We start from the raw sequence: 21,336 nt of genomic DNA on the forward strand, positions 1-21,336 counted from the left end.
ATAAGACAGACACCATTTCACATTTATCAGTATTTTATTTAAATTTGTATATTTATATGTACATATTTTATTTACATATTTTATTTCACAGCACAATTATTACAAACTTATATTTCTCACTTTATAGTTCTCATGTTTGACCCACTTCCAAAGTTTACCAGTAGATGGAGATGTAGGCTAATTATTTCAGAATGAAGACTTTTCATGGCCACAATATTATTTGTATCTCACACTTAAAAAACATCAACAACTAACAAATCTATGACCTATGAAGGATTGTAAAGTATTTTTCTGAATCACATTTTTTTTAACAAATATAATAAACAGATCTTTATTCCTTAAGAGGCACCTGAGGACACGAGTCAGCAATTTCAGCAGCCACATCCTTTAAAATCTTGCTTTGGTCTACACTCTGCAGAATAGCCCTAAGCCACTGCAGGTACATCTTCCTCCTCCTTCCTCCTCTCCTTCTTGAGCAGAGAGTTTGTCAGTATGGGCTCTAACAAAGCGAAAACCAGAGAGTCATCGTTTACATTGATGGCCCTATACATGCTGAGTGAAGAACAGTTGCACCATTCGCTCTGAACAAAGCTTTTGGACAGGATGAAGAGGCTGTTGTAGCTGTCCTCCATGCAATGGATTATATTGTCTACAATCCACTTCCCAGAAACACGGACCTGGTAAAAGCAGTAGATCCAGCAAAACTGAGAATTTTTAAGCGGAAATACATGTAGAAATATTTAGTAAAAATCAATAAAACTGTTATAAATCAAATGTTATTATTGATGACATTTTTTATTATATATATTTAATATATGTTTGTCACATTCACATGTCTTAAAAATCTATTGTATATTACAAAACAAATATAGATTGGCCACTATAAACTGCTACACAATGCAGTGCTTTTTAGAACACTTATTAGAACAACTCTATATAATTTATAGTGTTTTACTTTTTAAAAAATCATTATTTATTATTTTTGTACGAATAACAATAAACATAAATGACAGTTCTAATCCTGCTTTGACAAGAATCAATGAACAAATTGTCATTTACCTTTGAAATATGAACATTTGTTACATTCAATCTATCGGATATGTGTGATTTCCTCCTGCTTTGCTGTGCAGCTGATAATATCCTTATGAAGACATCACTGCATATTATTAAGCACGCTTTAAAAATTGCAAAACACTTTTCCTGAGAACTTGAACTTCCCCAAATGCATGTCTATAAACTTCCATTACATTTGATATGGGTAAACGTGTGCAATACTATTATACCTCTAAAGTAACTGATATGAACTATATTTATTACATACACTGTTTTTTTATATCACATTGCCTCATGGCTGCACATTTCAAATTTATTTATACATATAATTACTTTTCTTAAAGTTATAGTTGCAAAACTTTCTGTCAGCTCTCTCTATTCTCTCTGATTGTACTCTATATTTATATATTATATAAAGAAAGACATAAAAAGCACTAAAACTACTTGGGTAAATTTATTGAAATATTAATGCACAGATTAAATACCAGAAATATCCAGAAAAAAGAAACATAAAGGGAGTCACAAAAATGTACAAGAAATATGTTTTTCTAACAAGCAGTCATCCACTTTTGTTTCTATTATGAAAGGAATTAAGAAACAGCATTTTAAACATATTTCCGGTGCTCAGACATCTTTTAAACTTTGGTGGAATCCCCCTGCAAAGATAAATTAAATGATAGAGCTATGATTAAAACGGTCATAATTAAAGAATTATACAGTTTAACCCGACAGCATTGATAGTCATTGATGCTAATGACATACTATTATTATATGTATCCTATATAACAAGTATTTAACACATTTATATTTTATTTTCCACTTACCTGATTTTCGAGAGAGTCCTTTCAGCTGGCACTTTCCAACGGCAAGATTACAGGAATATAAACCCAGACATCCTGCACAATCCGGCTGCTCACTGCATGCCTTTGTCTCGATGGATCTGCAACCAGACTATAGAGAAAATATGAATGAGAATTATTGATACAGATATTAAAGCAGCCCAATATCATAAAAATAAAGGGCAAAACTGAGGGCGAAATGAGAATTATAATAGGGAAATTAATAAAATAAATTACTGAAATAAGCCTAAATAAAAGTAATTGCCAAGAAAATATGTACATTTTCATTTAGTTTAACTTGATGCATTATACATTATAGAAATAAGCAGAGAAATTATTTTTACTCAGAAATTGCTCGTAAATTTCAATTACAAACTATTGCCAAGAAACACTAAATTTAACATGTTTTTATTTTTAAATGTAGGTAAGAAAAAAGTAGGAAGATTAAAATATCAAGAATGGGGTAATATTAATAATGATGATAATAATATTACTAATAATCTTTTTAAAATAATACTAATGCTTTTTTTATCATTAACACACTTAATCCATAAAACAAACCATTTTGTTACTTGAAATAAATAAATATTTAAACAAATAAATATTTGCAGGAATAAAATAATAAAACAATTGTAATTGGCAGGAAAATTATTTTACTTAGTTTAACTCTGTGTATTAAAATAACTAAAACAACAACAAAAATGTATAAAAACAAAACAAAAAAACTACACGTGTATATAGTCATATAAATATGAAAAACAGCAACAAAAAAACTGAGAAATCAAAAATAATTTAAAGTAATTCAAACTCCTAATAAAAACTACACAAAAGCATTTCAACAATGAAATACCACTGCTTAAAATAAGATAACATTTTCATTATTGTTTCCAAAATAATGTAGACAACATTAAAACATTTAGTGTCCAATAAAAAAAATTAATAAAATAAAAAAAAAGATTCACACATATTAATAAGTATTCTTACCGTGTCCGAGTTGAACTGACCATAATCATGTTGAGGAACATCATTAAACCCTGATCCGAAACCTTCAAAATAGTCTGATTCAAAACCTCCGCTGCTCTCGTATTCATCAAACCTACGGTAAAGTGCATGCTTTTCTCCATTACCAGCACCCCAAACTTGACCATCTTTCCTCAACATCATCCCTAGCAGGCTGGAAGATGCTTGAGCCAGAAAAAGAGCAAGAATCCAGCTGTGCTTCATAATTGACATCCTCTAAAACAAGAGCACCGAGACCGGCTCAAACAGCCGCTTATAAAGCATAACAACCACCTCACTTTTGTGCTGTTTGACTTCTTCTTGGATGTATTTTCCGATGACTGCATCTGTGTTCTAAAAACAAAACGTATGCAGGATTATTAGTTACCATGCGCGAAGAATATTACAAATAACCTGCATACGGTTCTCCTTAGTGACGGTCATTAGACACAGTGTATATTGTCAATAAGGACGTCTATAAAAGTCGAATTCCAAACAAATGACTGATATTTTTCTATGTGCTCTGAAAAAACGTTCTATTCAGGTAAACGTGTAATGCTATTTGGTTTGCTTTTTCTCTTTTCTTTGACTTCACAATGTTTGAGGGGTGTAATATTTGGTAACCAAGCACTGGGTTTCGGTCTTTAAAGATTCGAAAAAGTTTAAACCACGAGTGGTGACAGGCAAGGTAGTTTGATTGACATGAAACAAAGACGAACAAGATGTCTAATTCTGCATGTATTTCAGAGCCATTGAGAAATCAGTCAGTAGTTACCTCAGCAATAGATGATAGCAGGGTGATTTCACTTATTAGCTTAGATTAAACTTGTTTTTTGTTTTTTTTTGAGAATGTACAGTTGAAGTCAATAATATTATTGCTAATTTTATACACACTACCGGTCAAACGTTTAGGATTTTTAATATGATTAATTTTAATGAAGATTTTTCAGCATCATTAATCATTATTCCAGTCTTCAGAGTCACATGATCCTTCAGAAATAACTAATATAATTATTATTGTTATTATTATTATTGGGCAACACGGTGGCTCAGTGGTAAGTACTGGCTCGGCTGGGTCAGTTGGCATTTCTGTGTGGAGTTTGCATGTTCTCCACCTGTTCATGTGGGTCTGCTCCAAAGTCCAAAGACACGCGCTATATGAATTGGGTAGGCTAAATTGTCCTTAGTGTATGTGTGTGAATGAGTGTATGGGTGTTTGCCAGTGATGGGTTGCAGATGGAAGGGCATCTGCTGCATAAAGCATATGTTGGATAAGTTGGCAGGTCATTACAATCTCTGATTAATAAAGGGACCAAGCCAAAAAGAAAATAAATGAATGAATGTAATTGTGCTGGTTTGAGCCTCGGCTGGGGTATTTCTATGTGGAGTTTGCATGTTCTCCCTGTGTTCATGTGGGTTTCCCCCCGGTTCCCCTGTTTCCCCCACAAGTCCAAAGACATGTGTGTGAATTGGTTAAGCTAAATTGTCCGTAGTGTATGTATGTGAATAAGAGAGTATGGATGTTTCCCAGTGATGGGTTGAGGCTGGAAAGGCATCCGCAGCGTAAAAACGTGCTCGATGAGTTGGTGGTTCATTCCACTGTGGTGACACCAGATTATTAAAGGGACTAAGCCGAAAAGAAAATGAATGAGCTCCTTGTTTGATCGTCTTTAAAAAGGAGTTTGCCACCTATGCAGAGGCTTTAAAAATAATGAAGGGTGAGAATGCAAAAAACAATTGTATGGTTTGTTTTAAAAAATATGGTTTTATCTAACCCCTTACAAAGTTTCTGTTTAATGTCTGGATGATTTGTTAATTATTGAATATTTTATACATTGTGTTTTTTATGGCTCTATAATTGATTCAATATCTGACATTTTTCAGTCGGTTTGTGAAAGTTTACAACGGAATGGAGTTAGATGAAATTTTTTTTCTCTTGGGTCTTGGTTTATCTTCGGTTTCCCGAAAACACCCGACCACTCTGCGGCTTTTTTTGTTCACCGAAAACATTCGATCACGTAATGCGGCTTCGGTTTTCCGAAAATGGCCGAGCGCAGAACGGCCGCTTTCCGGAAGATCCGGGTGCTAAGGCTTCAACATAAACAGCAATGGCGGAGGCAGCGGCAGCGTCAACAGCGGCTCCAGCAGTTATCGGAGGCTGGACGAAGCACGTAACCTGCAGGTTAGTGGAAATACGCCGATAAACGCGCTTATAATAAAACGAAACGGTCACTAATATAAAACACAAACGGCTGTCTGTGCGTCGATGACGAGGCTTCGGTTATCGCCGCTGTCTTTGTGCTGAACTGGATGAGTGTGTGTGTGAGAGTGTGTGTTTGTTATTGTAACGCACAGATCAGTCCGACAGCGGCTGTTTTTTTGCGTTTCTTTCTTCCTCTGTTAGTGTTTATCTCTGCGACATCCGAGTTTGTTCAAAACAACACGACAGCGCATCTTCCTCATAATGCAGCCAGTTTGACAGCTAGGAAGCCATAAAATAAAACCTTGAGTTTACTATTCTGGGATTCAGCCAATGTGTCAGTGTCAGCCTTGATGATTTATGCTAATGAATTAATTTATCAGGCTTTATCCAAGTCTAGTCATGACTTTACAAAATGTACGTTTTTATTTAGCCACACAGTCAAAGGTATAACACGACTTAAAGCACAAGTAATATGCAATGTTTACATTAGCACTATTGTCAAATAAACGCACATATGAAGAACTAATTAAGTCTATCCATATAAAATATGTGGTCAGTGTAATGCATATTATAGTCATGTCCTTCTAAAGTCGTTTTTATATTAATATGACCTGGATCTTAATAATATTTTGTTATGAAAATCTTGTTTATTAACCTTCGGATAGCTAGATTATATTTCAGTGGCACCAATCAAGGCCAGTCTCAAAGCCATCCTTCATTTCTAGGTATTTCATGCACGGGCTTTGCAAAGAGGGTGAGAACTGTCGATATTCACACGACCTCAGCAGCTGCAAGCAAACCATGATCTGCAAGTTCTTCCAAAAGGGATGCTGTGCTTTCGGGGACCGTTGCAGGTATGAGACACAATGATGTAATGTGTTGCATTATAATGTGCATCAAAACATCCGCTGGCGCTCATGACCAGATCTGAACAGATCTTGCATAACATCAAAGGTAATGTAATCTGTATTTCTGTGCTGGAGAGCGTAACACGTGAGCGGGTTTAAATGCAGTAGCGGTAAGCAGGGCTTCTGAGAAGCGTTGTGTGTTGCTTCATTACATGCCTGCGACATCTGAGACGCGGAATTTTTTTGTAAACAAGTTGTTGGGTTAGTTGCTTTCTTAAAGAGGCAGTTTATCCAAGACATTATTTAGTTCTTCCTAAATCTGTAGAGGTTTTTGTCGAAAACGTGTGTTTTTAACCCTCTCCCTATTTACGTTTGAAGAGTTTAACATTTTAAAAATAAAATATGGCATAAAAGAATACATTTCTTAGCATATCTCTTTAAAATAAATGAAAATGAGTAATTGTCCAATGCATTTCTGTTAGATTAATATTATATGCATAGAAATAAAATGCACTAATATAGAAGTGGCCTCCAAATGCATCATTTGCATGTTCGGGTATCTATATCTATAGACCACATAAATGCAAATGAACAATTTGCAGACCTTTTTTGTTTCTTTATTTTGAGTCAAACATGAAAATTACTTAAAAATTTACTTGCATCAAACTTGTTTGCGTTTTATATTTTATTTTGATTATTTTTTATAAATAAGATATTTTGAAGAATGTTGGAAACCGCGTTTAACTTCTTAGTATTGTTTTACCCTAATTCTTCCAAATTTCCTCATTTGTGTTTAAAAAAAAAACAAACAAAAAAAAAACGTAAAAAAAAAACGTAAATATTTTCAAGTGTACTTGATGTTTTAATCTACGTAAACGCCAAAAAGTGCACTCGAAACAAACTAGCCAACAAGCCAACCACCTTTGGCCAATGCAGTCAAGTGCACAGGTGCTTGAAGCGGTGTAAAAATTAGCCTGTGAGCCAGACAGTTCAGACAATGTTTGTCTCATATCTGTCTGCGGTCAAGTGTATCCCCATAGTAACTGCTGCCCCCAGCTCGGCACTATGGGAATGTCTTTGTTTGGCGATGGCTGCTCTATGACAGCATTACATCTGACTGAGAGCTCCCTCTTACTCTCCTCCTAAGGTCTGTTTCCTATGGATTCAGGGTCTTCAGCATAAATATCTGATTTCTGTAACTAGACTTTTGTGGAATGATTAATGGTGATTAATCGCATTCAAAATAAAAGTTTGCATTTACATAATATGTGTCTGTCTAATGTGTATACACGCTTATATAAAATGCAAAAGTGAATAAATCAGGGGTAAAATTTATATATATATATATATATATATATATATATATATATGAATACACACACCCAAAGCAGGAAGAATTATTATTATTATTATTATTATCATCCTGATTGCATGATATGCCATATTTAATATTTAAGACAAATATGTATTACACCAGACAGCATTTCTAATTATATATTTGTTTTGCATGAACATTGTCATTTATTTTGCCCTGATTGGACCATCTAAAAATGACATGTCTCAAATATATACATGCATGATGTGTGTATTTATATATATACATAATAAATATGCACAGTGCATGCATATATTATGTAAATATTATGGCGAGTGATGTAAAAATTTGACATGATTTCTGAAAATAAAAGCATACAATTTGTTAGCATGTTAGCAAGTATTTGGACTGAAAATGTATAACAATTAACATTTAAATAAATAAATAAATATATATACCATAAATATAATATATACCATAAATTTGTTCCTAATAAAATAAACAAAAAACATAACATTTGAAAAGCTAACTTTTTTTGTTTAAAAATGCAGGACTCACTAGCTTAAATACTATTACAGAATTCCAGTTCCTGTGGATTCTGCGTCTTGAGCTTAAATACGTGCTGTCTGGGTTTAGATTGATGTCTGACAGAGTTGTATTGTTGACACGGGGAGGTCGCAGGGATGCTTTTGTCTCCATATGGGGCTCACCGCATATTTTTAGGGATGCTAGGGGGTCGTCCAGTGTTCATTAAGCGTGTGTGGAATGGGCCTCAATGTATGCTTCATTATAGACGGATTCTCCATTGCTGCTTTGTGTCTATCTTTGCTGTCTCCTTCTAAACTCCCTCCACCCCCACCGATCTGGGGGCCAAATAGAGCAGCGTTGCAGCCTGCATGGCAATTACATAACCTCAATGTGTTAACATGCATCTCTCTCTCTCTCTCTCTTGCTCTCTCACGCGCTCTGCTGTTGCTACCGCCGTCAGGTTCATTCGGTTCATGCTGCCATTCTGCAGTAGCCACTTGTGTTTCCGCCACCGAGTCATTTATTTATGCGAACACCCCCCCACCCCCGCATATAGGCTGACACACGCGCACAAACACGCACGGGGCGAGAATAGGGCTGGATGACCCCGGAGGATTGAGGATGGAGGGGTCTCTAGATGCATAAGGAGAGCATTGAGGCGTGATTTGTTGGGGAGTAATGGGAATGCTAAAGGTCAGGCACTAAACTGTGTGTTATGACAGGGGGTGTTCAGACTTGTTGGTTATCAGAACTAATGGTTTAGTTTGTGCATATTGGGGAAAACTATTCCTTCTTTTTTAAACGATAAATAAACAGTATTTTATCACAATAATAATATAATATCTAAACTACTTTAGTAATATGATTTATAATAGGTGACTTTTTTTTTGGTGTAAATTTTGTATATATTAGCATTTTTATTAAATAATATTTTAAGAAATATATTTAAATGATTATATTTGTTAATGTCTTTAGTTTAATGTTTTTTTTGTGAGACAAAATATTTTATTTAATTATTAAAAGGATTACAATATTAAGAATCACAGTGCATCCCTAAAATGCAAGTATTTATATAAACTAACAAAACATACTAAATAAAATACCACTATCCTGTGTTTATCCGTTTTCATACTTAAGATATGTAGTTTATTTTATATTGTCTCCATTATATTTTAAAATATAATAAACCTATGTTCAAGCACATATTTTGTTTTCATCCTTATTATTGTTATCGATAATATAGGTACTTAAATCAAGAAAAATAAAATGAAAGATGCTTTAGGATGATCTGTATCATTAAAGGCATTAGCACTTCACATAAAATCTATTATGCTTAATAAAGATATTGCATTATTGCACTCATATTTTGCACTTTAAACTATGAAGCACATTCTGTTGAATTGAATAAAATGAATTCCTCATAGAATTAAAACATAGTAGATTCGTTTGAAGAGATTTTTAACAGTGCTGTTAATCCAAAAATAGCATTAAATGGCATGAAGCTCAAAACAAACAAACACTTATAATATTTTCAAGTTGTTGGAAACTAAGTCAACACTTGCATTCAATATGGTTTCTGTGTTAACAAAATCACTTTCGCAAATTTAATTTGATGCAGACACCAAAACTTCTGGACCCTTAAAGTCTTCTATTATACCAGAGCTATTATGAAATAATCAGTGTTAATATTCAATTTTGCAGTACCTGTGACACACATTGCATTTATTAATTCGTTTATTTACTACAGTGTCTGTTTGTGTTGCTCAAAAGACGTTTCAGACAGCTTGCAAAAGCAAAGTCATGGGTTTGGTTTTCACAGAACACAAACAATCATGAAACACAAACCTGAAAATCCATAAACAACAACAATAAACCAATATCACAATATGCCAGTGTTGATATGAGTAATATTATGTGCAACTCTGCATTTTTAAAATGATATTTAAAAACTAATTATACTTTACAAATACATTCTTGCTAAATGAAAGTCTGTAAATGGATTTCAAATGGATTGATTGCCTTACAACCATTGCACATGAAAGCCAAGCTCTTTAAAAAAAAAAAAAAAAAAGAATGTTTTTTGAAATACTAACAACCTAACACTACATAAAAACCTGTTCTTACACACAAAGAATTAGTAAGGTTGATCAGTTAACCTAGAATCCTTTTCTTATATTTTATTTCACGTTTTGAAATGTGTATGCTGATATAAGTAGACGGCCTGCACTATAAAACACACTCGCAAGTATTACGTCTATAAATGAATCACTTCTGTCATATTTAACTGCTGCACTATGAAGGTGAACAACACATGTACTCACCATGGTTTGTGACAGCTTGAGAAAACATCTGCAGTGGCAAACACTCTGACACCTATGAAAAAAAAAAAAAACACAGCATTTTAAAGATTGTTAAAGACATTTTTCTAAAATGCCCATCTTATACTATATTAAATGAACAATATTATCTGAGAACACCGTTTTAATGTAAATAGATAGTTTATCCAAAAATTCAATATTACTCTCCATTTATTCTCCCTAAAGTGAAATTAAACTTGTATGAGTTTCTTCTGTTGAACACAAAAGAAGATATTTTGAAGAATGTTGGAAACCAGACAATTGACAATACCCATTTTTATAAATAGAAATCAGCGGGTGCAAAAACATTTTAGGTGAACTGTCTCTTTGAAGATTTACCACTCACTTAAAGTGGCAGTTCACTCAAAAATGTACATTTCTTAACTGTTTCCCCATCCTCAAGTGGTTATAAACCTTTATGAGTTTTTTTATTCTGTTCAACACAAGTTATTTTGAAAAAGTATGGAAACCTGTAACCATTGACATCCATAGTATGAAAAACGAATCCCATGCAAGTCAATAGATTCAACATTCTTCAAAATATGATAACAGAATCTTCACATTTGGGTGAACTATCCCTTTAAATGTGTTATTTCAAGGCATTAACAATAATACAAAAGCAATAATATTTATATAAAAAACTATTGCAAAACATTAAGAGCAGGTTAAGAGCAGTGAGTAAATGACAGATTCTTCATATTTGGGTGAACTATCCCTTTAAATATGTTATTTCAGGGTATTAATATTAATAAAAATGCAATACATTTGATATCTATTATAAACAAATAACAATTTTCTTTCTTCTCATTTTTCATCTCATTTCAGAATAACCACAAAGGCCTAGAGCAGCGTTTTCTTTGCACGGCTTACCTACTGCATCAGCTCAGTTTTCATTCAATTTGCATTGTGCCCTAGGTATGAACATACCAAACCTTCCAAGCAAGACGAAGTCCCCAGTTCGAAGCCGTCGATGCCGCTGACCGCTGCTCCCCTTGCTGGCACTCCTGAACCCGTGTCTGATGGGCCAGGTGGCACGACCGGCGCCCAGGAGAAGCCCCAAGGCTCAGGGGCAGTGGACTGGGTCAATGCCGCCGAGTTCGTGCCAGGGCAGCCCTACTGCGGGAGGGGTGAGTGTGGCAGGGAAAGATGCTCAGCCAAGACAATCTGTGAAAACATGGTGCCAATAGATAAGCCAAGCAGTTGGTGTACAATATGAAGGCTGGTATTATGATCAGCTTACTACTTTTGTGGCGTTCTTGTCCTCACTTCCTGTTGAATAAATTTGATTAAATGTGTCAGGATTTTATTACTCTGATTCGAATTGAATTGGATTTCTTTTTTTCCAATTCAATCATTAATTACTGTTCCATCTGTTAACATTTAGTGAAGTAACAGTTAACAGACAGTGGTTGTTATTCTAGTTTAATTTAGATATTCTGTGCATTAGTTCACTTTTTGATTTAGGATTTATTGTGATCATAAACTAATAAATTTAATCTTAAAACATTGTCAAAATAAACATGAACCATTTTATTTTAAATGCTGCGTATCATGATGGATTAACTGATATTGAGAAGTTGAATATTCTTGGTCTTTATCGTGTTTTCACTACATCACTTAAGTCTTTATAGGCTTTTACCATGGTTTGGGGTGTTTTATTTATACTTGTGCAGTTGGCAGACACCTTTTTTATTCCCCAAAGCAAGTGCATTCAAGCTTCATGCTTTATCAGTATGTGCATTCCTTGGGTATCAAACCCATGACCCTGGGAGTAACACAGAGAAACGCTGTTCAAACTCACCATAGGAAGCCAACTCTATGATGATAAAATACCAGAAAATAAAAGCTGTGGTTAACATCAGATTAAATGTGAGTGTTCATTAAAAAATTACAATGCCCTTTTAGATAGGATACACGGATGACTGGAAGTGCAACATGTACATCAACATAGAAGAATTTTGTATGACACTGTATAACAATAATGAATATTTTTACATTACTGTGACGTTTAGGGTAGGGGCAGACGTTAAAATACAATTTATTGGGTAATTTATTAGATAACATAAATAATACTCGGTACAACTACTGTTTATACGATACTGTGACAGTTGGGTTTAGGATTGGTGTGGGAGTAGACGTTAATAAAATACAATTATTGGAAAATTTAATACATAATGTAAATCATTTTCACAACTATATCTGATCTAGCAACAACCCATTTATAGCAATGTTAATATTTCTTAATGTACACTAAAACTGTATTTTTTTATTTAAATAATGCTGAAAAAATATTTACATTTAATTTAAATTACTTCAGCTAACTAACAGAAATATTAAAACCAAAATAAAAGCTGAAAGTAAAATGCATAAAAATGAGCAAACAATTGCTAAACGGCAAATTCAATATATACATAAATACGGTCATGATATATAAATATTCAGCCTGAGCTCACGAGAAAGTATTCTACGTTTTGTACGTTTAGTGGCTAATTTGTACGAGTTCAGTCGATTTTTAAAAATGAGGCGTGGCATCCTACCCCACCTCTAAACCCAACCATCATTGGGTGATGAGCAAGTTGTACTAAATTGGATGAATTAGATTTGTACGAATTTACCACTAAATCAAAAAGTTACGAATTGTTGTGAAATTGTGTTGAAATATAAGACTAAAATATCCTTGCCATGTATAGTCGAAATCAAAATTATTAGCCCTCGTGAATTTGTTTTCTTTTTCAAGTATTTCCCAAATTACATTAAACAGAGCACAATTTTTTTCACAGTATTTACTATAGTATTTTTTTCTTCAGGAGAAAGCCTTATTTGTTTTATTTTGGCTAGAATAAAAGCAGTTTTAATTTGAAGGTCAATAATATTAGCACCCTTAAGCAATATTTGTTTTTGATTGTCCACAGAACAAACCATCATTATACAATGACATCCCTAATTACTGTAACTTGCCTAATTAACAAAATGAAGCCTTTAAATGTCACTTTAAGCTGCATACTAGTATCTTGAAATAAATCTAGTAGAATAGTATATACTGTCATCATGGCGAAGATAAAACAAATCAGTGATTAGAAATGTGTTGAACAACATCTTATTTCTTTTAAACCGAAATTACGGAGAACAAATACAAATAATTCAGGAGGGCAAATAATTCCGACTTCAACTGTATTAATAAAGCCCATTAACCCAACTGTAGGCTTCTTACAGTTGCTAAGCAACATCACAACTTGGCAGATTCTTCGAGTGTGTCCGCAGGTGCATTTCATCGCCATTTTATGACCACTTCAAATGCTGCTCATACAATCACAACTAGCTGTTCTGTAATGCAGCCTGAATAACAGTCTCCTTTACTAAACTTGGACTGACCCAGCACACGCAGCAGATCTCCGGCTGTGCTCTACCCCTGCTCTCTCTTGTTCTTGCTGGCCCAGACCCACTTACATTCATCTTAAAAGCTGACTTCATCAGCAAAGAGCTGAAGTAACAGTGCTGTACTTTTCCTAGTCTTTGGGCAGCAGCCAACACTCCTACATTCGGGCAAGCAGGTGCTTCACTTCCAGCGTTACATGGGCAGAACACCAAATACATCAGCAAAATCTATGACTTCACTAGCATTGACTCAAAAAATGGATCGGTGTTTTTTTAGCTCACACCACAGAACAGGGCTGCAGAATAGAGAGTTTCACTGGAGTCAGTTCAGGATATGTGATTCACAGCAAAGTAGAACCACAATCAAATGAAAGTTGATCAATTACACATGTTTTAAGGAAGGTTTAAACCATTAGAGGACTGCAGGAGGCTCGAATTGAAATCACTTAAAGCAGATATTCAGTAAAGTTTCACCAGGATTTTTACTTTTTTTTTTTAATCACGTATTAACATTAAAAATCTAATTGACGTATTCATTTGTTTCCTGTTTTTAAATGTCTATGTATTAATTCATATGTATTGGTGTTCTTGCCATGAAAATAGCCTTTGTGTCAACATGGCATTAAATAAAAATACACCATCAACCATTTCAGCATTAAAAATTATTATTATTATCATAATCATCATCGAAGAGGAATTGGATTTAATTACTTACGGAATAAAGACAGTCCAGTTTTGTGTTTACATTTAGATTTTTGTTTCTGAGTACTGTTAGACTGCCCAGAAAACCTTAATACATAGTTTATTTCCTTTATATCTTTGCTGTTTTGTATTTATATATTCTTGTAATTTCTTTATCATATTGTATGCAGTCCTAAAAAATCATCCTAATGAATTTAAATGTAATTATTATGATCGTTTCATTTACTAATTTATTTACTATCAAGTTTTTAATTTTTTTTTTTATCCAAGATCACACATCCCTATACTTCTAAATGTGGTAATTTTTCTATCCCAATCCCAGGATGTTAGTTACTAAACCCTAAAATGGTTTCTTTCCCCCCTCTCCTCACAGCTGACCCAGTGCTGTGTGAGGGGCCCGGTCCTCTCATCGAAGAAGAGTACGAGAAAGAACAAGCCAACAAAGAAATGAAGAAGCAGCTTTGCCCATACGCCGCTGTTGGCGAATGTCGCTATGGCCTTAACTGTGCCTACCTCCACGGCGACGTTTGCGACATGTGCGGCCTACAGGTGCTCCACCCGTCCGACACCTCTCAGCGCTCGCAACACATCAGGGTGAGTAGACCGTTTACACCTGATGTGTTTAGCCAATCAGATCCCAAATAGAGGAGGTAGACAAGTTCCTGTTTACACATGGTCCACACTCTTTAGTGCAATTTTATTGATCAATTATTTATTTTTTTCACATTGCACCACTGATTTTTATAATTATTATGTTTGTACCATCGACTTATTAACCTTTGGATGACATTTATTTTATTTCGTTATTATTTTTTAAGAATTTAAACACATTGAGTTACACACTTTTCTTTAGTCCAGTTCTGACCACTTTTCAGTTATATATTCTTTATGGGTGGATAGGAGTTTTTCTTATGAACTTTTAATCTAGTATTGCTAAAAAGGCTTGAGGTATTTACATGCAAAGAAAAAAAACAGTACAGAGAGCAGCAGGTTTTTGATTTTTAAATCAATTAATATGGATTCCTTAAGTCTCAGACTTGATAACTACATAAATGCATTAATTTAAAGGTTTTGACTCTTTAAATCACAGTGATGCCACTGCTGTTGTTTTTTAATGAAAAAATAATCAATAAAATAAAATGCATTCTTTGAAAAGTATTTTGATGCATTATATTTTGTGGAGTGTCACAGTCATGGGCCAGTATAAGTTTCTGGCGGTATGATAAGACTTGGATAAAAATACCATGGTATCACAGTATTGTGATTACTGCTCTAAAACATATTCTTTTTAAATGTCTGGGTAAAAAACAACTTTCTTTCCCCATTAAACACAAAATATTTCATTTTAGGAAATATTTATAATATTTTGGAACAGTAAACACGTCAGGTTAAGTAATTAAAATAAATCATTGACTAGTGCTGTCTTCATTAGTTTCAAAAACACAGATTTCTTTACATCACATGAAAAAAAACCTGTACATATACCTTAGGAAAGGTATATCATCTTTTTTTTTTTTTTGCGGATTTAGTACCTTTACTTTTCCAAACTGCGGTAAACCTTGAAACCGGTTATCGTCCCATGCCTAGTGTCACATACACAATCTAATACACACAGACAAATACATACAAAACACATCCTATCCATTATAATATACAATAAACACACAATTAATAAATCTGGCCAGCAGATCTCAACAGCAGAAAATGTAATTAAAAAAACTATTGTGCTGGATCATCTACTAAATATTAGTATTCAGAATCCATAAGTTAATGCCTAGTCATTTAGCTTCTTTTAATTTGTTATTGCCATAGAAACATTCTGACAGTTAGAATTAGTTATTTGCCTCATTTGAAAAGAACACCCTACAAGAAGACACGTACAATCCCCTCATCCTGTGATCATCTGTAGAAGCATTGTCTGTAAGTTTGTGTTTATCTGTTTGTGTTTATATTCGATCTCAGATATAATTGTTATGTACATAGATAACTATAGCTCATTTCATGTACATCTTTTTACATAGTTTCACTCTGTTTCAACATACTCAATGTGGCATGGAATAAAGCAGCATTCTCTCACAATCTCACGTGTTGGAAAGAGTTTATCTGTCTGTCTAGCTTTGGCAAGAGAGACGCCGGAGTGAGGGCAGAACAGCTATGATTTTATTTTTGTGGAGCAAATTATGATTTAAATTATGAATTCTATAAGGTCAAACTTTGCACAGGCCAAAATGACAACAATTTTCTTTAATTAAATAGTTTGGTAGTACATTTTGCTTAAATGTTGCTGGAATAAAATATTGGGTCACACTTTATTTTGATGGTCCGCTTGTTGAATTTATGTTACATTGCATCTACATGCCAACTAATTCTCATTAGATAATAAGTAGACTGTTAGATTGGAGTTAGGGTGTGTTGACATGTTCTTGCAAAGTTTCTTATAGTGAGTTAAATGTCTGTTTAGCAGCAGTATCAACAGATATTAAGCAGAAAGTCTACTAACACTCAAATGGACCATCAAAATAAAGTGATACCTAATATTGCCTTAACAGTTAGGACCCAGATCAGCATAATTATTGTTGTATATTAAGTATATAATAGATTTATGAAGGGAAATGAGGTTAAGTTATTCAAAAAGTTCAATAATATCTTTATTCTGGCCATGATGTATGCTGTTTATTATCATCAAATCTAAAGAAAAAGACAAAAATGTCCATTAGCATGCACAAGGGTTGTAGTATGTCAGTCAGTAGGTGGTTGTTTCTGTCTGTTTAAATGCATTTGACAACCTGATCTATTACTCTATGAGAGCAATCCAGTCCTATGTGTTTTTGTATTTAGCCTGTATTTAAATATTTAGCATGTTTAAGTATTTAGCATCAACAGGCTGGATTTTTGTCAATCTGATCACATCCTGAAACCAGGTGTAAACTGGCACCTTTAGTTTTAGTCAAATCTTATTCTGTTGTTTTTATTTTATTATTATTTTTTATGGCAGGCTTGCATCGAAGCTCACGAGAAGGACATGGAAATCTCGTTTGCCATCCAGCGTAGCAAGGACATGATGTGCGGCGTGTGTATGGAGGTGGTGTTCGAGAAAACCAACCCTAGCGAACGCCGTTTCGGCATCCTCTCCAACTGCTGCCACTGCTACTGCCTCAAGTGCATCAGGAAATGGCGAAGCGCCAAGCAGTTCGAGAGCAAGATCATAAAGTAAGACCTCAAGCCCTTAAGATAATTAAACGTCTATTAAGTTAAGTAGGATTCTGGGACTCTGATCTGTAATATTATGCTCTTTATCTTTTGATTACAGTAATTTTAATAGTCCAGTGCTTATTTTAAATATCGGTGCTGGCGAAAATGGTTTAACAACCTTTTTTTCGTGACAATGTAACATGTTCTCCATCAGGTCCTGCCCAGAGTGTCGAATTACATCAAACTTTGTCATACCAAGCGAATACTGGGTGGAGGACAAGGAGGAAAAGCAGCAACTCATTCAGAAGTACAAGGATGGCATGGGGTACGCACTTTTTTACAGGGGATACTTCACCCAGAAATTGAAATGTACTCGCTGTTTATTCACCTTTAAGGGATTCCAAACCTTTGAATATCCCGGTTTCTCCTAAAACAATAGAAGATATTTTGAAGAAAGCTGGTGACCATTGAATTCCATAATAGGAAAAACAAGTACTATAGAAGTAAATGGTCAGAAGTAAATGGTCACAGGTTTCCAGCTTTCTTCAAAATATCTTCTTGTGTTTAACAAAACAAAGAAACCAGTAATGGGAGAATAAATGGTGACAACTTTCATTTTTAGGTGAAGTATTCCTATAACCCAACAGTTCACCCCTCAGAAATAATAAATACGTTTTGTTTTTTACTCACCCATTACTCTTTGCCCTCCATGGACCACTAAAGTTGGCTTCCCAAAGAATATCCTGTGTTCTCTTGTCCAGACTATGAGGGTAAATGAGGCTGAAGCTGCAAAAAAAAACCAACATGATCCATAAACATTTTTCACCACTATTTATTATATATAGAACATACCCCAGTACTTCTGAAGTATTACATAATCTGCTGTTCACTGTAGTTGAAATTATCTGCATCACATTTAACATTTTAAACCTGAAAAATGCAAGCAATGCCGTTTGCCTTCAAAGATGCTAATGGAGTTAGCATGCCTTTTTAGAAGTCTAGGTTTTGTTGTCCTTTGGTGACTAGGGTGGAGTTTAAATTAAAACATGTACTGCTGCCAGCCACAAGAGAGCGATCCAAATATTTTGGCTTTCCTATTTGTAGACATGCAAGGCACACTTACTGGAGAGTAATAAGGCGGTTGTTATCGCAGAATAAAGCCCAACATGCCACAAAACCTACAAATTAGACACTAAACATTGTTCTAACTGTAGTAGCTTACTAATTCTTTAATTAAATGCAAAGCTGACAGAAGTAAAAACACCTGAATAGAGTATGTTACACTAACCTACATATTATTTAGTCACAAGATGGTGCATCTTGTATTCACTGATGATTAAAAGTACCCGAATGAGCCTGTATTGTTTCAGTGGTTGTTATCTCAGAATAACATATCTTGGAGTGTCACGACCAATTAGAATCAAGTATTCCAGACAGGTCGTCAATCAGGTCAAACTTGTGGGTCGTCTGCTGTGGAAAGGCACAATATTATAGACCATTATTATCAAAATTGTGATCCGTTTGTTACCTTGGAGCGTCACGACTGACCAATCAGAATTAAGTATTAAACGTTATTAAAGGACAGAAACAAACTGTGGGTCGTCTAGACTGTTATTATCAAATTGTGATCTATTTGTTTAGCTAATCTGTTTTTTCCACCTTCTCAGAACTAAACCATGCCGATATTTTGATGAAGGCCGTGGGACCTGTCCGTTTGGAGCCAACTGCTTTTACAAGCACGCTTTCCCTGACGGGCGTCTGGAAGAGCCTCAACCCCAGAGGAGACAGAACGGCTCCAATGGAAGAAACCGGGTAAGGCTTCAACTCGATGCTAGTGCCAAATAGCATAAAAGCATAACATATTTACTTTTACAATGTGCAACGGAGCCGTTAATGGACTCTGTATTGCAGAACACCAGACGGACGCATCTCTGGGATCTTTTAGACGAGCGGGAGAACAGCGACTCCTTCGACAACGAAGACGAGGAGATGGTGAGGTTCGAGCTGAGCGAGATGCTCCTAATGCTTCTGGCTGCGGGAACCGACGACGACGTCACCGACTCCGAGGACGAGTGGGATTTGTTCCACGAAGAGCTGGACGATTACTATGAGCTGTACCTATAGCAGGCCTCGCTCCGTCCTTCGCTCATTTTCTCCTAAACTAACCCTCATCCCTATTTACTCGATTTCAATCCCTGTTAGAAACTAGACAGGACTGTCTCGTGTGACTGATGGGCAGTAGCGTCTTCCCCCTGTGTTGTGGCAGTGCCTTTCAGCAGGCCATTAAAAAAAACAAATTCATTTCAATGAATCTAAAACACACGTCAAACGACATTAAAAAATAGCTCTCAGGCTAAAAAAAAAGAAAACAAGCAAACCTTTTCTAGTAAGCCTTCTCCATTCTGTGAGTCTGTCCATGTCTGGTTAACGTACTAGAAAAAGTTTAAAGAGGAAAAAACAAATAATTGAAAAACAAGAAAGGACACTAAGTTATATATAAATATATAATTGGAAAGATCTAGCTTGCCGGGTTTATCTCGGGAGTGGGTTTAACATGTTTATCATTGACTGTGAGGACACAGCAACTGTGTCTGACTTCACTAACTGGTGGCTGTTGATGCTTCTGATATTTTTAAAAAATATCCTTCATCATGCACTGATTCTGACTGGGTGGGAGGTGGTGGTTATGGTGGTGGTCTCGGAGCTTCCTCGATTTCACAAATGCACTCATTCCCAAGGGCGACTCATAGCATTTATTCCTAATTGTAAATGTCCATTTGTTCTTCCCTCTATTCTCTTCCACCGAGTTGTTTTTTTGTACTCGTTGAGCTGTACCTGATTAGCTGTGGTATCCTGTGGGACGTCCCTACGAACTGAGTGCGCCCATTCTTTGTGAATCTGGACTTCCAAATAGCCGACTTAATTGCATTCAAATACGAAGCTGAATGTTCATCAGTTTAACTGTCTAATAATTGTAAATCTGTTTCGCTTCAGTGAGTATTGCATATTAAGCTCAGCTGGCAGTAGTCGAACCACAAACACCCAATTGTTATTCGGTTCTTGTCGAACTTGGTTGATATGCATATGTTTATACAGAAATGTGCTCGTTTTCTATGGTTCAGAACCATCCAATGTAACTTGAAATTAAAGTTTATTATCAAAGTATTGCATCCTTTTTCTTGATTTTCTTCTTTCTTGTTTGACAGACTGTTCACAGCCTCCGAGGTTTAACGTTTCAATGTATTACAATGCTCTGAAAAAGGGAAAAACGCAAGAAATGATGCTCATTATTTCTATTCTTGGTTCCTGCTGTCCTACATCAGGCTTCTGTGAGGGATCGTGCTTGAATGCACATCGTATTTCAAACAAATGTGATTTTAAAAACTGCTTTGGAGATGCCTCATGCATTGTTTCTACTTCTGCAATTAATCTCTGAAGCTGCTTTATAGAAAACAGATCATGTATATATCAAAAGTATCATTTTATCTATGTTGTTATTAAATATCACTTCGGGTCAAAAGTTTGGGGGGGAAATAGGATTTTTAAATGTTTTAAAATAAGCTTCTCCTGTTCACCAAAGCTGCATTTATTTCATTAAAAATACAGTACAAATTGTGTAAACTGCACTATAAAATAACTGTTCAAAAGTAGTTTCAAGAGTTAGCTGATGATTGATTGTAAAGCGTGTTTGGCATGCTGTCCCGGGAGAGAGCCCTGAGCTCCCTCCCGTTTGCAAGGCGAGAGGGGAGTTTGAGCTCGGGTAGATCTCGAGAAGTCCCCTGCAGTACTAGCTAATAAACAGATAGGAATTGCTCTTAAGAGATAACTACTTACTGGGAGCATATCTATAATGCTGATTTGGATTTAGTCAATTGACTTAAGTTGTATGTTTTGGGACGGTGGGAAAACCCATGTGAGCACGGAG

General features: G+C 35.0%; 2 protein-coding genes across 4 annotated transcripts; one reads left to right on the forward strand and one right to left on the reverse strand.

Moving 5' to 3' along the window:
• Positions 1 to 15: 15 nt before the first annotated feature.
• On the reverse strand, positions 16 to 11,207 carry LOC147844655 (uncharacterized). 2 transcript variants are annotated; one of them, XM_087248130.2, is made up of 5 exons: positions 11,070 to 11,207; positions 10,107 to 10,158; positions 2,877 to 3,245; positions 1,878 to 2,004; positions 16 to 1,709 (listed from the first exon to the last, which is right to left on the reverse strand). In XM_087248130.2, exons 3-5 carry the CDS (start codon positions 3,123 to 3,125, stop codon positions 1,678 to 1,680), a joined length of 408 nt encoding a protein of 135 aa, XP_087104256.2. In that variant the 5' UTR covers positions 3,126 to 3,245; positions 10,107 to 10,158; positions 11,070 to 11,207; the 3' UTR covers positions 16 to 1,677. The 2 variants fall into 2 exon arrangements, 1 of the variants encoding a protein (XP_087104256.2); XR_015482880.2 differs by lacking the exon at positions 2,877 to 3,245 and having other exon boundaries at positions 1,488 to 1,709; positions 11,013 to 11,128.
• mkrn1 (makorin, ring finger protein, 1) lies at positions 4,987 to 20,576 on the forward strand. 2 transcript variants are annotated; one of them, XM_087246008.2, is made up of 8 exons: positions 4,987 to 5,073; positions 5,820 to 5,948; positions 11,058 to 12,792; positions 13,005 to 14,813; positions 17,215 to 17,429; positions 17,626 to 17,736; positions 19,079 to 19,223; positions 19,323 to 20,576. In XM_087246008.2, the coding sequence occupies exons 4-8, from the start codon at positions 14,565 to 14,567 to the stop codon at positions 19,533 to 19,535; spliced, it is 933 nt and encodes a 310-aa protein (XP_087102134.2). In that variant the 5' UTR covers positions 4,987 to 5,073; positions 5,820 to 5,948; positions 11,058 to 12,792; positions 13,005 to 14,564; the 3' UTR covers positions 19,536 to 20,576.
• The last annotated feature ends 760 nt before the right edge of the window (positions 20,577 to 21,336 follow it).

The sequence above is a fragment of the Danio rerio genome, chromosome 4 (genome assembly GCF_052040795.2).
Source record: "Danio rerio strain M-AB ecotype USA chromosome 4, GRCz13ab, whole genome shotgun sequence".
Taxonomy (NCBI): Eukaryota; Metazoa; Chordata; class Actinopteri; order Cypriniformes; family Danionidae; genus Danio; species Danio rerio.